The sequence below is a fragment of the Lagopus leucura genome, unplaced genomic scaffold, assembly GCF_019238085.1.
Source record: "Lagopus leucura isolate 7727_CA_CO unplaced genomic scaffold, USGS_WTPT01 Super-Scaffold_100159, whole genome shotgun sequence".
NCBI classification, from domain to species: Eukaryota; Metazoa; Chordata; class Aves; order Galliformes; family Phasianidae; genus Lagopus; species Lagopus leucura.
The window spans coordinates 12,665,699-12,682,264 of record NW_024962335.1 but is presented as its reverse complement, the minus strand read 5'-3'; the positions used below and the strand labels follow the sequence as shown (position 1 = coordinate 12,682,264).

The 16,566-nt window shown below is 51.3% G+C and overlaps 1 protein-coding gene across 2 annotated transcripts; it reads left to right on the top strand.

The window, feature by feature from the left end:
- The first annotated feature begins 838 nt into the window (after positions 1 to 838).
- Positions 839 to 14,547, top strand: SYNGR1 (synaptogyrin 1). Of its 2 annotated transcripts, none has more exons than XM_042889729.1 (4): positions 839 to 970; positions 8,164 to 8,401; positions 8,876 to 9,021; positions 10,788 to 14,547. In XM_042889729.1, the coding sequence occupies exons 1-4, from the start codon at positions 872 to 874 to the stop codon at positions 11,004 to 11,006; spliced, it is 702 nt and encodes a 233-aa protein (XP_042745663.1). In that variant the 5' UTR covers positions 839 to 871; the 3' UTR covers positions 11,007 to 14,547. The 2 variants fall into 2 exon arrangements, with proteins under 2 accessions (XP_042745663.1, XP_042745662.1); XM_042889728.1 differs by lacking the exon at positions 10,788 to 14,547 and adding an exon at positions 10,160 to 10,779.
- The last annotated feature ends 2,019 nt before the right edge of the window (positions 14,548 to 16,566 follow it).

Below are 16,566 nucleotides of genomic sequence, written 5' to 3'. Positions count from 1 at the left end.
TTCTCAGAAGAGCTGGAGGTGTGGTTGGCCCAGTGGAGATGTGGTGCAGAGTGTCTTCACACAATGAAGGGCCACCCCATACCTGCCACCATTTTGTAGGGATGCTTCAGTATCTAGGGGGGGGGCTATAAGAGGGGGACAGAATCTGTAGCAGGGTCTGTTGGGACAGGACAAGGGGAAATGGTTTTGAATTAAAAGAGCAGAGATTTAGATTGGATAAAAGGAAAAAGGTGTTTATGTTAAGGATGGTGAGGCACTGGCACAGGTTGCCCAGAGAGGTGCAGATGTCCCATCCATAGAGACTTTCAAGGTCAGGCTCGAGGGTCTCTGAGCACCCTGATCGAGCTGTGGGTGTCCTGTTCATTGCAGGGGAGTTGGAGCAGATGGCTTTTAAGGGTCCTTTCTATCTCAAACCATCCTATGATTCTCTATGACAGAGTGGAGAACGCGGGCACCTCGCTGACAGCTGTGACATCTCCCAGATGCCCCCCAACAGCCTAAACCTCTTCCCACTCCCCTCAGAGGTGGCTGACGATTGGGGACACCCCCAAAAGCGTCCCAAACCCTAATGCTAACTGCCTAAGAGCGCATCACCGCGTGAAACGCGGGCCCACGCGGGCTGGAGCGGCGGGAGGCGAGGTGGGATCTGCTCTGTAAGCTCTCCGCTTCAGAGCTCCGCGCGCGGCCGCAAGACAGGAGGGAGGTGGGGGGGGGGGAGGAGTGCGCGCTCGCGTGCGGCGCGGCCCCGCGGCGGGAGCGCGCGGCTCGCCTCCGCCGCCGCCGTGCTGCCAGGCGCGGCGCTGCCCGGCTCGGCACGGCACGGCACGGCCCCGCCGAGCCCCCCGCGCAGCACCACACCGCGGGCCCCGCCATGGACGGGGGCGCCTTCGGAGCGGGGAAAGCCGGCGGGGCCTTCGATCCGCAGGCCTTCCTCCGGCAGCCGCACACGTTGCTGCGGCTGCTCTCCTGGGTGAGGCCGCGGCACGGAGCGGGGGGGAGCGGGACGGGGGTGCGGGGCGCAGCGGCGGGGCCCTCTGCTCCCCCTCGCATGCATGCGCGCGTGTGTGTGCGGTTATATAATACAGATTATCGTGTTGCTTTGAATGTTATATATGCTGTAACACGTATTGCTTGTCATCCGTGCGTGCACGCATAGCTCTCCGCATGTATTGGAGAGGCATATCCGCGCACACGCATGTCTCCATAGGGATCCGTCTCCATCCATAGACATATATCTCCGCATGCCCGCGTCTGCCTCCAGGTGTGCCGATCTCCGTACATAGCTCCATCCATATGCATACAGCCCCATAGATGCACAGCCATAGGTGCGCAGATGTGCAGGGCAATAGGGCCACACATGGGGCCGTGCGGGGTGAGAGCGCTCTACTGCAGCCCTGGGGAGGGATGGGTTGAGCTGGGATGGGCTCTCCGTCCATCTCCATCTGCTTGGGGGATTTATGTGTTCTCCTGCCTGGCTGGGGGGTTTATGGGATGCGGGGTACCAGCAGGCTGGAGGTGATGCCTTGGGGTATACAGAGTGGCAGAGGTGAACTTGAGGGAGTCTGTGCTCCCTCCTCTTCCTTTCCCCTCTCAGTCTGCTGCTCTTCCTAATGCGTTCCCCCATCCTATGGCTGCCAGCCCCGCGCGTCTCCGTACGAAGGTCATTGGGATTAAGGCAGTGAGCTGCGGCAGGAGCCGGCGCGGGAGAGATTGAGGTCTGGGTCGGGAGCGGAGGAGGGAGGAGGAGAGAGGGCACGAGCGTGCTGGCACCCACGGGGCAAAATAAATGAAATAAAATGAAATAAGTACCGAAGCGGGAATGGGGAATTGAAGCTGGGTATGGGGCTGTTGTCTGTCCCTCAGGGTTCTGCGACGTGAGGGTGGCTGTAGAGCCCTGGGATGGCTGAGGATGTCATTAATGCAGGTGTCTATCCATCTGTCCGTATGTCTGGATTCACTGACATCAGGCTTGGGGCTGAGATGGGGTGCGCAGCCCCATCCCTTTGCCTGCCCGAGTATGATGGACGGAGTGTGACCTACAAAGGCTCTCCCGCTTCTAATCTCTGTGGCAGAATTTCCTCTCTCCTTCTCTCTCTCTCTCTCTCTCACCCTCTCTGCCTTTCTTTTTTTTTTTTTTTTTTTCCTTCATGACTTCATTCGAGCACTGCGGGGTTCTGGCTTCCCAAAGGTGAGACAGAGAGAGAGCAGGTTATCTGTATTTTTATTAGGCACCTGCTCTGCTCCAGAGTATCTCAGTGCTCCCTGAGCCCACAGCAAGGAGAACGTTCTGGGGACCAGCATCTCCCCATAACGTTCCCCTATGGCTGCTGTTCTGACCTTGGCAGAGGACAGGATGGGGCTCACAAGCCCTGCACGGTACTGAGGAGGTCACATCCATTGTGGGTCAGCCAAGACCTGGCAAGGTGGTCCTGAGTGGCACATCTGCCTTTTCTCTCCCCAGCCATGGATTCCTCCACCTACTTTTCCTGGCCAGGGAGCCACAAGCTGCCTCCCATGTATTTAGTCCTGAATTTGTCTTTGAGCCTTGAGACCATGAAGGGTTCTAATGGGTGTTGAAGTCCTGTCTCAAGTTGTGACTAGCACCAGAACCGTTATAGAATCATAGAATCATTAAAGTTATTTCTAACCTCTAAGATTACCTAGTCCAGACATTAGGCCATCCTCACCTTGCCCACTAACCAGTGTCACATGGTTCTTGAGCACCTCCAGGCCCTTCCATGAATTGGTGTAATTTCACTCAAAAAATACAAGTGCATGGTTGTTTTGCCCTTCTCACTCCCTGTGGGAGGGAGTTCAAATGCTCAAGGCTGGAGGCTCCATGTAGCCACTTTCATGTGATGAGCTTTAACAAGGAGCAGAACATCCCATGGTTGCTTCCCAAGGAAGTGACCCTGTGCTTGGGTCATGCCTTGTAGCAAACTTGGTTGCGACATCGAGGTGTGGATGAGTGTAGGGCGTTGTACCAACAGGTGGCCATGCTGGCTTTTGCCAGCAGTGGAGGGCCATGGGGTCAGGAGCAGATGGGCTGGCAGAGGAGAAAGGGACGGGGTATATTTGGAAAGGAGGATGCTAAGCTGTGGCAAAGGCTAGCAATTCTGGAGAGCCCATCCAGTGAGCTCAGATTACTTGGATGCTATGGAGGCTTTTTTAAGGCATTACTCCCCATACTGCCTCTTTGCTTATGGCTGACTTTGTCCAAAATAGTACCTGCTAAGCAAAATTTTCCACTTGTGATTTGCTCAGAGCTGGCCAACAGAGCAGCTCGACACCAACGGAAGGATGCAACCCTCAGGCTTTGAACATAGCACCAACTCCATAAATAAGTAAAGTGTGAACTGAAATGCTGTCCTAGCATTGGAGCAGATGAGTCTGGGGCCAACTGCGGTCCCCACCTTATTCCTGCCCTTACTATGTGCACCTTGGATGGCTTTGGCTGCCATGGCCACTGTGTGCTGGTAGGACTCATGGTGAGATGAGGATTTTGGGAATAGGGCACCAGGCTGTGCCAGCAGAAGGGTGGTGGATGTGTGCAGCCAGTTTGGGGCTGAGTATGGCATGTAGTGCTTTTCCCAGCACAACACTGCCAGGAAGGATCTTGGAGCCAAAGCAAATGGCTGTGGTTGCTCTGAAATAAAAGTGAATCCTTCCAGAGGGTCCTGAGGGCCAGACCCTGATGGAGAAAAGTGTGCTATGTGGTCCCGGCATCATGGAGGAGAGGCGACGGTGGTCAGCAGAAGGGTTAATGGTGAACAAAACCTGCCTGGCAGGGAGAGCCTTGCTCTGATCCCAGGGCAGGAATTAGGGATGTGGAGCTGCTCCCCCCAGCATCACCTGCTCCAGCTCAGCTGAGAGGCGGGTGCCACATGGCTGCTGGCCAGGACTGCCTCCAGGAGCTGAGAAAAGCAGGGGGGATTCACAGGGGTGGGCAGTGCTCTGGGATCAGAGCTTACCAGAATGCTGGGAGTTAAACAGAGGCCTTCTGCTTTCAGGCTGCTGCTCCCACATGCACCCAAAGCCGCGTGTGTTTTTCTTCAAAATGAGCTAAATACAAGCAGATTTAACGATGGGGATGATAATAATAATCCACGTCTGTGCAGGGCTCTCTGATGCTTTCCAGAAGCTGTGTTGCGGGTGAATGAGTGCAGATGAAAACCCCATCATCTCCTCAGTTTGCTCTCTTCCTCATCCTCGTGTTTTTAAATAGATTTATTCTTGCTCATTGCTGCCAGATCAGCATGGGAGAGGTCATCGCTTTGTTCTGCCTGAGGTGGATTGGATTTGAAGTCCCACTGGTGATGTTATGTCACTGAACTGTTTCCTCTCCCTAATGGAATAAAGCAGGGGAGGAAGCAGCAGGGCTCATGGCTGGAGGACACCCTAACTCAATAGCTTTGTCCCTGCTCAGGCTGTCATAGGTCTTCTGGGGAAGAAACTGTGGCAAATTCCTGGGAGGAGGTGCCGGAAAATCCCCTCAGGGTGCCGGGGCACATCACATGATGCCTGGGGATGGGGATGGGCGCATTGCACAGACCTCACATGATGCTCAGCAGGTTCTGCCTAGCCAGAGCAGATCCGGCAGGATTTAAACAAAGCTTTGTATGGTGGGACGCAGTTCATTTTTTGGTTCCTCTGTCTGTGTCAGCTGTACAAGGTGCCTGGCTCTGGGCTTCCCTGGATGCTACCAGGCACTCGCAGTGGAAAATGAGGGTGCTGTAGTCCAACAGATAATGAGGAATGGCAGTGCACAGGAGAAGGAGGGTGGCTGGCATTTCTTTTTAAGTGATGCAGATGTGCTGATGACAGAAACATAAACGCTTTATTCTTGCAGGCTTGTGGTGCTTTGTTTATAATCCAGGCAGGCATTCACACTGCACCTGCTGCCTGGATTATCTTGGCACATGCACAACTTGTGCAACCTAGGAAATATTGAGTATTTAATTGGTCTGAAATGCCTTGCAAAGACAGTGAGCTTCCACCCACCACCTGTGCCAAAGACACAGCTGGGGTTAAGTGTGCAGTAAAACTTCTGGATTCAGTCCCCAGAGGAGTGGCACCAAGGTAAGGAGACATCTTGCCAAGCTTCTCTTCCCAATCTGTGGAATGGCCTTAAGGTAATGGTCTCAAATTGTGCCAGGGGAGGTTCAGGTTGGATGTTAGGAAAAGCTGCTTATCAGAAGGAGTGGTGCTGCAGTGGCACAGGCTGCCCAGGGAGGTGGTGCAGTCACCGTCCCTGGAGGTGTTCCAGAACTGTGGATGTGGCACTGAGGACATGGGCATGGTGGGGATGGGCTGACAGTTGGACCAGGTGATCTTAGAGGTCTTTTCCAACCAGTCCCTTCAGTCTCATGCATGCAGCTGATTCATCAGGAAGTGTTGACATGGACAGCTGTGAAGGAGCAAGTGCAAAAAAGAATAATTCTGCTGCTTTTGCTCAGGGAGAGCCCTTCCAGGTCAGCAGCAAACCCGAAGATGAGAGGAGAGATGTGTGTCAAGGCAGAGTCAGAGTAAACAGAAGTGTCTCTGGGGAGTAAGAGGTTCACTCAACCAAAAATGGACAAGCAGAGACTCAATGCAGCTTGTTGCAAAGGTTGGCCTGACTCGGAGAATTGGCATTTCACCGTTTTTGAGCCCTAAACTGAAAGTGAACACCGGACTGTGTCTCTTTGGAATTTGTTCTCATCTTCCAAAGAGAAGGTATGCTTTCTGCCTAGTGCTGCAGAAAACCAGGCACCCACTTTGTAGCCCCAGTACCAGGAGGCTTATGCCTTAGTTGGTCATAGCATCATAAAAAATCATGAAGGCTGGAAAAACCACCAAGGTCATCTAATCCTACCATAGTCATGTGAGCCCTGGGAGCACCTGGATCTCATCTCCAGGAGATGGCCCTGCTGTAAGTCAGAGGAACAAAGCAACTACTGCAAATGATGCCAGGCAGATCAGCCAGCCCTGCTGGCAGTTAAGGTGTGCAAGGTTTTCCAATGAAAGACCATGTGTGCAATTGTCAGCAATTTTGCTGCCTTTCTCAACCATTCAGACCAAAATTTTGAAGACAAAACTTTGCTTCAGGAAGAAATAATTTTTACTGACTTTTGTTTCTCATGGCGATTTGAGTAAAGGAACAGTTTTCATTTTCAAATGGAAGAAGGAGGAGGGCAAATCAGTCATTTTATTTCCTAGCATAAAAATCTCTTTCAAAGAAACCATGTGGGTCCCAATGGTTAGGAGCAGGATCCCCATCTATGTCATATTGCTGTCAAAAACACACCCAGGGTCAGCAATCCAAATGGGACTGAATGATGAGGCTTTGGGTGAAAAAAAACAACACTGGAATCAGTAGATACTTGTTCAAGCTTGGCAGCTGCATTGTGGCCAGTTGAGAGCTGTCAGGGCTAGTGAATAGGGTTCCTCTGGTTCTTGGAATCATAGAATCATGGAATTATTGAGGTTGGAAAAGGCCTCTAAGATCACCCGGTCCAACAGTCAGCCCATCCCCACCATGCCCACTGACCACGTCCCTCAGTGCCACATCCACATGGCTCTGGAACACCTCCAGGGACGGTGACTGCACCACCTCCACGGGCAGCCTGTGCCTCTGCAGCACTGCTCTTTCAGAGAAGAAATCCCTCCTAATGTCCAGCCTGAACCTCCCCTGGCACAATTTGAAGCCATTCCCTCTAGCTCTGTTGCTGTTCCCTGGGAGCAGAGGCCAACCCCACCTCACTGCAGCCTCTTTCATGTCACTGTAGAGAGTGATGAGGTCTCGAGCTTCCTCCAGACTGAACAACCCCAGTTCCCTCAGCTGCTCCCCGTCAGACTCGTGCTCCAGACCCCTCACAGCTCTGCTGCCCTTCTCTGGACACACTGTAGGGCCTCCATGTCTTTCTGGTAGTGAGAGGCCCAAAACTGAACACAGCACTTGAGGTGCAGCCTCACCAGTGCTGAGTACAGGGATGCTACTGGCCAAACAGCAGAAATCTGGGCTATGGGCCGGAGACATCCACCCCACCGGTGGGAAATCACTGAGTCATAGAACTGTTTGGGTTGGAAGGGACCTTAAAGTTAAATCCACTCCCTGCCCTGAGCAGGTCTGCCCCCTACAAGATCAGGCTTTCCAGAGCCCCATCTAACATGGGCTTGAGCACTTCTAGAAATGGGATATCCACAGCTTCTCCAGGCAGCCTGAGACTGTGTATGGGCTTGGTGTTTATCAACACTTAATTTTCCCTGCACTCACCAAGCTGCTGCTTCTTTGCTTTTTGGGTTGTCTTGAGACCTAAAGATCTCAAGACACTCTGCGAAGAGAAACTTGTGCATGCTGCCTTCATCTCTCTCCTTCCTTCCTTTTCTCTGTCTTCCTTTCTTTTCCTTACTTCTTCCTCCTGCTGTGTGAGATGGCTGGCCATGCAGCAGGAGGAAAGGCTAATTCGATGAGCAAAGATTAAACTGGCAGGTGTGGATTATGGCGTCTCTGCCTCATCCTCCTATCATCCTTCTAAATATTCTACCTGATATAACATAATGCGCTGCTGCAGTGTTGTTGGTGGGTAGGGAAGACTCCTGGTGCTTCTGCAAAATCTGTGGGGAAGGTTAGAATGTGTCATGGGCTGGGCTGAAGCAGGGCAATGGGGAGAGGGGGCTTATGTGTGAGGAGATGTGGAGAGCAGGAGCCTATGGGTCAGCAGGAAGAGCTGGGGCTGTGGGAAGGCGAAGAAGGAAAGGAGCACAGTAGCCAGATGGATAAAATTGGAGCGTAGATGTGTAGTGAGACAAGGAATTCCTAGAAGGGAAAGGAGTGGGTGGGAAAATAAGTGCAGACTAAGCGCATTTCTGCTGCTGGGAGCCCTTGCACGCAGGCACCCGCACCCAAGCTGTATCTGCATTTACACTGTGCATCGCCTCACTGCGTGTCTGTGGGAAGCCGCCCTTCCTCCAGGCTGAGGCTGCTTCAGGTTGGTTTGGATCAGATGGATGAACAGACTCCATCTAGATGTGCCCTATTTTAAGCTAGTCCTCTGAAATCAAATAAAACCACCCGTGCTAAACTGCCACAGTTGAGGAGAGGCAGCGGGATGGGGGCTCACCCAAGTTCCGTGGAGCTCATCCAGAGCAACCTGCGCTGATGTCCCTCTGCCTGTCCCCCAGGTGTTCTCCATCGTGGTGTTTGGCTCCATTGTCAATGAGGGGTATGTGAACCGCCTGGACGAATCAGAGGAGCACTGCATTTTCAACCGCAACCGCAACGCCTGCAACTATGGCATTACCGTGGGTGTCCTCGCCTTCCTCAGCTGCCTTCTCTACCTGGCTCTGGATGCCTACTTCCCACAGATCAGCAGCGTCAAGGACCGCAAGAAGGCAGTGCTCTCAGATATCGGCGTCTCAGGTGTGCTTCCCAAATGGCTTTCTTTGCCCTTTCCTTGCTGTCTTGCTGCTGATGGTGGGCTGCTGCCAGATCCCTGGCGTTCCCCATCCTGATAGCTGTGCAGGATCTTCTCCAGCCCTGAAGGTTAGCTCAATTTACCTAGATCCCTACATCCGCAGTGGTGTGATGGAACCACAAGTGGAGCAAGAGCACAGCATCTGAATTTGTCAAGGACTTCTGTCTTCCAAGTTGGTTCATGTTTAGCCTAGCAGTCCCACATGCAGCCAACAGGGCAGAAAAGGAGAGGGACCCAGCGCAGCTTGATATGATACCTCAGTGAACCTGCAAGCTCATTTGGGCTTAGAAAGCCCTCATGACCAACACATGGCCCAGTTTGCAGCATGATGATGGGTTGCTTGGGGTTGTAGTTTGCAGATCAGTGTGATGTGTTTATGTTCTGCTCACACGCACCTTCTTGATCTCTGTCCCCTGAAGCATTTTGGGCATTCCTCTGGTTTGTTGGCTTCTGCTTTCTGACTAACCAGTGGCAAGCTTCAAAAGAAGAAGACAACCCAATGAACGAGGGAGGAGATGCAGCCCGAGCAGCCATCACATTCTCATTCTTCTCCATTTTCACCTGGGTGAGTAAAGCAACCACAGCGTCAGTTTGAGGCTCTTCTGCAATTGTATTGGCGGGAATGGGAGGTGACAAGATAAGTGATTCCTTCTGGAAATGACATGGCCTTGGGGAAGGAAATGGAGGAGCAGAGGCAGTTAGGAGGGAAGCCTAGTGTGGTGGTTTCGGGCTGCATGGCTCCTTTATACCACTTTCTCCTCCTCTAAAGAACAGGGGAAGAAAATGCATTGGAAAAAGCTGCTTGGCTGAAATAAAGACAAGGAGATCACTCACCAGTTACAGTCACGGGCAGAACAGGCTCAGCATATGGAGATTAATAGCATTTGTTGTCTACTAATAATAGATTGTAGCAGTGAGAACTAAAAGTGAACTAAAAATACCTTCCTCCCAATCCAACCCACCTACCTCCTCCTCCTCAAGCAGCACAGAGAGTGGGGATGGGAGCTGTGGTCAGTCTATACCACTGTCATCTCCATTGTCATTCTGTGCCCCTGCTCCACATGGGCCTTCCCCTGGAATACTGTCCTTTCCAGACTGACCCCACGTGGGCTTCCCATGGGCTGCAGCTTTCCAAGCATTGCTCCAACATGGCTCTGTAGTATGAGGCCCATCCTTCAGGAGTTGCTCCAGCATAGGTCCCCACGGGCAGCAGCTCCATTGCATTTTCCTGTCCATGGAAGGATTTTGAACAGCACTTGTAGGTCACTGAGGCTAAGCAGAGAAGGGAGCTGCAGGCTGGGGGCTCACATGAAATGTCCTCAGTGGCCACAAGAGGCTGCAGTCGCATCTCTCCCATCTCTAGGGATGCAGTCTGCACCTGTGACTGCAGTAGTTGGGCACTGCACCGAGGTGGGTGGCAGTAGAGACAAGGGACAGCAGTGTGACCCCCACCTTGAGAGCCAAAGAAAGCAGCAGCATTCCTCAAGCTCCAGCAGAAGGCATGTTGGGAACCAAGCCTTGTGCAAGGACCCTTTTGGAGAGGGGTGTTTGCAGCACTTGCAGGGTCCTCCCGGACACATGAGCTGCGTGTGCTTGAAGGCATCCTCTTCCCTGGATCTTTGTGTTTGTTTTTCAGTTTCATTCAAATGCTCTGTTCTGATCTTTCTCACTGATCCTCCTCCCACCCCTCTCTCTCCTCACAGGGCTTCCTTGCCTTTCTGGCTGTCCGACGGCTTAGAGACATTACTTTTCAGGAAGAATACAACACACTATTCCCCAACTCCCCATCCTTGCTGCCTTAATGCCCCTCAGTGACGAGGAGCCTGGGGACAAGGGCTGCAGACGGAGGAAGCTGTTGAGCACTTGGCTCCATCTGTGTGTTCCTCCTTGGCCCCTTCTCTCCCTCAGTCTAACTAATGCTGCGTAACACTCGTGCCTTTCTTTTAATGACTGTTCATGTCTCAGCCAGAAGATGCCTTCTGCCCCCCATTGCTGTGTCTTCTCTATTCCTGCCAGCCTTCATTCCCCAAACCCTGCCCCCACGGGCAGCTCATAGCCTGCCAGACCACTCACCTCTGCAGGGGATGCCCTGAGAAGACTGCTGGAGTCCAAGTGCCCACGTGCCCCTGCTAACAGCCCCATCCCATATCCCTCCTCTTCTCCCTGCCAAGGGATCGGTGCTTTCTGTGGGATTGTCTCCCAAATGGGCTTCACACACTAACCTGTAACCATGACTAACCTCCCCTTTGTTTATTTCTCTCTCTCGGCACGTTCCCCTTTCTCTCTTTCCCGTCCCCTCTCTGCCTCCCATCTCTCTCCATCCTCCTGAAGGTTGGCCAGGCGTTCCTGGCGTATCAGCGCTTCCGGCTGGGTGCCGACTCGGCCCTCTTCTCCCAGGACTACATGGACCCCAGCCAGGACTCCGGCATGCCTTACGCTCCCTACACGAACGAGGAGGATGCGACGGATGCGGTGGGGACGTACCAGCAGCCCCCTGCAGCAGATGCTTTTGACACCGAGACACAGGGGTACCAAACGCAGAACTACTGAGCCGCCGATGCCCCTTCCCCTTCCCCTTCCCCTTCTGCCCTCTTTCCCACTGCCGGCAGCGAGCTGAGGCACAAGCCAGACACGTGCGTAGTGGCACAGGAGGTGGCTCTCAGCTATGCTCCAGCCTTCTGGGTCATCTGTTTTTATTTATTGTTTTTAACAAAAAGAAAAAATGCTCCCCATCGCCTCTTCCCCTTCCTCCCCCCAGAACTACCCAGCACCAAACTGTTCCAAAATCTGGCACCGAGCAAGGCTTCCCCCTTCCCCCATCTCTGTCTTCCTTGGAAGGGAGAAGGAAAGAGGAGCTACAGCAGAGGTGGAAGGGAAGAGTTGACAGGGAGCAGGATATCCATAGGCGAGGTGGTGCTGCTACATGCTGCAGTGCTGCTCCCTGCTGCAGGAGCATCTGAATTGGAGGGAGGGGAGGGTGGAAGGGGCAGGCTGAGCTGGCATGCAGACATGCGAGGATAGAGGGAGGGATGGGGAGAGAGAGTGCTCTTCACTGTGAGTCAGGGGATGCTTTGTTTTGAGAAGTTTTGATGAGACAGAATGGGATAGGAAAGAGGAATATTTGCGGGTACAATCAAAATCCAGTGTTTTTCACAGGTTTTGCTGTAGATGAAAGCAAGAGGGCTTGAGAGAGCACAACAGGGAGGTAGTGCCATGAGGGCCACTCCTCCATGCAGAGGTGTTTTCACTGCTTGGGTACTGCCACATCACCCTCCCTTCTTCTGGCCAAACGTGCACATGGGAACAGAGTAGGAACCCCAAAAAGAGATGCAGCTGTTGTGTCCAGGCATCACATTGGGGTGCAGTGAGTGGTGGAGAGTCCAAAGGTGGTCTTCACCTCCCACTCAGTTGGGAAGGTCAGCAAAGATGGGAGAATTCCCTCCATTTCCACCCTCCAATTGTTTGGGGCCACAGTGGGCTCTGAACACTGGTCCTGCTTTACTTTTAGTTACCTTAGTGCTCCTGCAGCATCTGACATGTCTTTAAAGCCTCACCTAGGTGGCAGTAGTGTATCTCAGATAGAGCTCGTATTGACGTTACTCCACACTTCTCACAATTTTGCTTCAAGAAACAGCTCTGGAAGCACAGTATTTATTCCAGGATAGAATTAATGTCAGTGCCTGGAAGTAAGAGATTGAGCAGTAGCTAGCTGGACTGCTTCAGCACAGACATCTTTCAGAGCACAAGCAGTGGGCTATGTCTTGAGGAGCTCGGTCCCCTGGGTAGCCACTATGGTCCACGTGGCACTGGCCCAAGAAGCAGAGATCAAGAACAGATCCATCGCCTGCATCCACCGGTACTTTCCCCAAGCATTCAGCCTATTCCCTGTAGCATCTTTAGGAGCCAGGAGGACAGGATGCAGGTCTGGACATGCAAACACCTCATCTGGAGGACACAGTCCTCTTTCATCCAGGTCACCAGTCCTCCTCCTAGCACTGCTCCTTTACAGCTGCCCCACATCAATGGAGAAAGAGTAGAAAACATAGACAACACAGAGTTGCGGGTTGCAAGGGGGAAGGAAGGACAGCTCTCCATTGCATGCAGGCACAGTTTCTGCCTGCTCCACACCTTTCTCTGTGGCTCTGAGCAAAAGCAATACTGTACATAGGAGGGATATTTTTCAGAGGGAAGCCCCTCAGGCTTTTTTTTCGATGGGATCAGCCTAATATTTAGGCTTGGGAGGGGGTTACTTTATTGAGAGATTCAGTGTGGGGGAAGCTCCTTCCAATCCACCTCTCTCACCGGGGGGAGAGAAAGGAAAGAACGGTGAGATGGAGGAGACAAACTAGTTGTACTTACCCAGAGTCATCTGTGTCATCCTTCATGCTTTCATTTTGGATGTGTGGGTTGGGTACCAAGAGGAGGATGCTATAAATAACAAGCTCTCAGCATGAAGATTTGCTGGGCTGCTGGGAATTGCCCATCACCTGTCCCATCTCATTGAGTCCAGGCACATGAGAAGTACAGGCCATGAATGCGGGGGAGGGGGGTCTACCTGGGGTGTCTTTGATGGTGTAGCACGGAACAATCATCAGTGCCCCTTCCCCCAGCGGAGCTACACCGATGGCTAAACATCATGTGGGGGTGATCATGACAAAGCTTTTCTTTATCCTTTGCTTGCTTCCCTCATGTAACCAGCTGGTGGGCTTCAGTGGCTTTGAGGTTGGACAAGCCTCCTCCTCAGCCAACCCTTCAGTGGGACATGAGCCAGGTAGCTTCACGCTGGGCTATTGCCCATCTTTGTCTCTTTCTTCCTTGCTTTGTGTTATGACAGAGGCATTGGTATGGCAGGGGACACTGTAACAATAGATGCTTGGGCACCTTCTTGTCTTTGCTCATGGGAGAAGGTGTACTCTTCTTGGCTTGACTTCCTTTGAGCCTTTGCAAGGGAGGGTTGGTGGTGGCAAACTTGAGGGTGGTACTCATCTGGTTAGCACACTGCCTTTGAAAATGCAGTTTCAGTGGCATATGGCTGGCTCTGAGGAGATGGACCTATCTGAGGGGTTGGTTATCATATCTTGGGAACTTCTGATAAGGGGCTGCTGGTAATCATATGAAGGCATGGGCACCTGGCTGGAACACGTCCCTTTTAAATCCTAAATGAGTGTGAGATCAGTCCCACTCTAGGGATTAGGAGATCAGAGGGAAGGCTGCATAAGCAAAACGATAAGAAGGCTTTCTTCCCCGCTGTGCCATTTGTCCGGATTACAGAGGATTACGCGTCCCCTGTTGGGAGCAATGGCCCCTTGATGTCTTATCTTGCCGAGTCCCCAAATAAGGTACTTTTATGATAGCAGGGACTGCAAAGGTCAAAGGGGTAATGAAACCTTGCTCCACCTCTACCGGTGGCTTCAGCATCCTGACATGCCCCCCATCCCTGCTCACCTACGTCCCTGCTATCTTGTTCATCACCTCATTACACACTACTCATTACCCGTCCCCTCTGTATTAGTCCTGGCAGTCCCTTCAGGGCAGGAGGGCAGTGTGTCTCCACACATTCAGGAGCACTGAGGAGGACCCAGGAAGGCAGTGTAGTGGGACAGTCTCCATTGGAGCGTTGACTCTGTTCTCCAGAGCAGGTACAAGGCAGGGAACCCAGCGAGGCAGCAAGTATGCATGTATCCTCATGCAGCAAGTCCAAACCATCCATCCAGACACCTCCCTGCTGCCCTTGTGGCATCCATCACACCATCTGGGCTGCCCTGCCCCTTCCCCTGACACATTACTGCCTGTGTATAGTATATATTATATATATATATATATTTTAAAAGATGTATAATATAAAGCTATACATATATACGTATATACGATGACTCACGGATGGCCTGCCGCATACAGGATCCCCTGAGTGGTCTTGTCTAAGCCTGAGTGTACCTTCACCCCTCCTCCCCTCGTCCCAGTCCGTCCTCAAATTCAACTACAGCAAACCCCGCCACCTCGGCACGTGTTTACAATATCCTATATATTTGTGGTTAACAAAGTGAAGGTGGTAACTACTGGTGTCTCAATAAAGTTACAACATTCAAAATAATGAAATTATATGAAAAATTGGTCTTGATTTTCTTGGCAATTGGATGGCTTTTCTAGCCCCAGAGAGTCTTGGGAGGCCTTCCTGCAGCTGGGATACAAGCTGGGGCACCTCAAGGAACAGGACTGCCCATGCAACACTTCTTCCATTTGAACCCAGGATACATGGTCCTCCAGGTTTAGTGAAAATCAGTGCAGAGAGACCTAAATAGCTGCCCTTATTGAGAGAGACACTTGAGGAGGTGCTAAGAGTGGCTTGTTCTGCTTGGCTTGTTTGAAATCACACCTACCATCAAGTGTCTCTTATCAGGAGGAAAACATGAGAAGGAGCTTGAAGTACTGCATTAGGGGTTATTGTGAGACAGCTATAGTCATAGAAGGTATGGATGGGGGACATGAAAGAATACAGAATAAACATCACAATTTTCACACCCAGGGAAGAAGATCTGTTTATTACTTTGATGTGTCTTCTATTTATCTCTGTGTGACCATTGCTTGGGTGTCTAGCATAGCACACATTTTCAAAACATAATCAACTACTGGGAAACAAGAACTCTCAAGACACTGCTGACTGGGTTTCAGTAATAGCTCAACACTGAAAAGGATATCATTGCAATTTCCTCTGTGACCAAAATAAAATTCAAACTATTATGTTTCACCAGTGCTTAGATAGAGCCTCCTTCTCATCCCCTTTTAATGCACCTATCACCTGAGTACCCAGATGTCTAATGTGCCTACCCTTGTGTAGCCTGAGGACAGTAAGCACAGGCACGTGATGATCTACTGGCAGCATCCAGTCTTCCAGACTGTCTCCCCTCTTGGGTACACAGCTGAGACATACACCCTGTAGCTGCATCTAAGTGTACACCTAAATGTATTGATATACCCAGCCAACTCTTTCTTTGGACAAAGACCCTTCTTTCCCACCATCCTACTTTTGGGGGTGAAAGTGTTCTAGACAATACTAGAGATGCCATGCCCCCAGAAAGGCAAATGTCTTGACAAGAAGAGTTAACAACTGATGAGACCAAATGTTGCCAAAACCAAGCTTAAAGCTCTGCACAGAATCTCTTTTGCAGTGACAGCTCTTTCTCTCTATTGGGGGAGTCTCTGAGTGCCTACAACGGCACCACGATGGGGCTGCACCTTGCTCCCTGCTCTCCACAGCACATTGGTCAATACTGTTTGCTCATCTTTTATCTGCTAACCCAGCAGAGTGACTGGTGGAATGCTTCTTCCCTTTCTGCAGAGAAAACATTTGTAAAAACAGGAAGGCAGTAGTACGGCTTGGCACTAGAAATACTGTGCATATAATCCCTGTCATTGGGAACAGAAAAGCATGAGAAACAATAAGTACAAAGAGACAGAGAGAGAGAGGGAGGGATGAGAAATACGGGAGTTTAATGAGGGATAGGGAGCTAGAAATCTGGTACTCACTGAATCATGCCATTTGTTCATTGGTGCATGGATGAGGTTCAGTGACCAATATTCTCTATCGGTCTGTATCGGAGCTTGGGGAGATTTTTGCTGCATGAAAATATAGCACAGTAATTTCTGAGAAGATTTACTGAAGGTATAAAACATAAATAAAACGAGAAAAAAAATAAGCTCCATCAATACAGCAGCAAAAACTGTTGCACTATTCCATTTTGTGAGTGCTGCATAAAGCTGTTGATCTCTGCAAGCAGGGATTCATGAGGCAGCATGCGAGCTTCAGCAGCACTTTCCTTTGGAAGATTGCAAAAGATTGGACAGATATGCATTCAGCATTGCAAGCCGCCTTCTTGGGCAAATCCTACTGTTCTCATTTTGCAGACTAAGTAGTTAAGGGCCTTGTTCAAGGTTAGGGTGGAGGCTCAGTGACAGTGCCACAGGAACATCCTGAAGCTGACACAAATAATTTCACCAAGACAAAATGTTTTGTATCAGCTCTGCCTTCCAGCCCAAACACAGAGGAGAAAATAAAACAGGATGACAATGGTCAGTGACCATGAGTTGCAGCCAGACATTTAAATTAGGAACA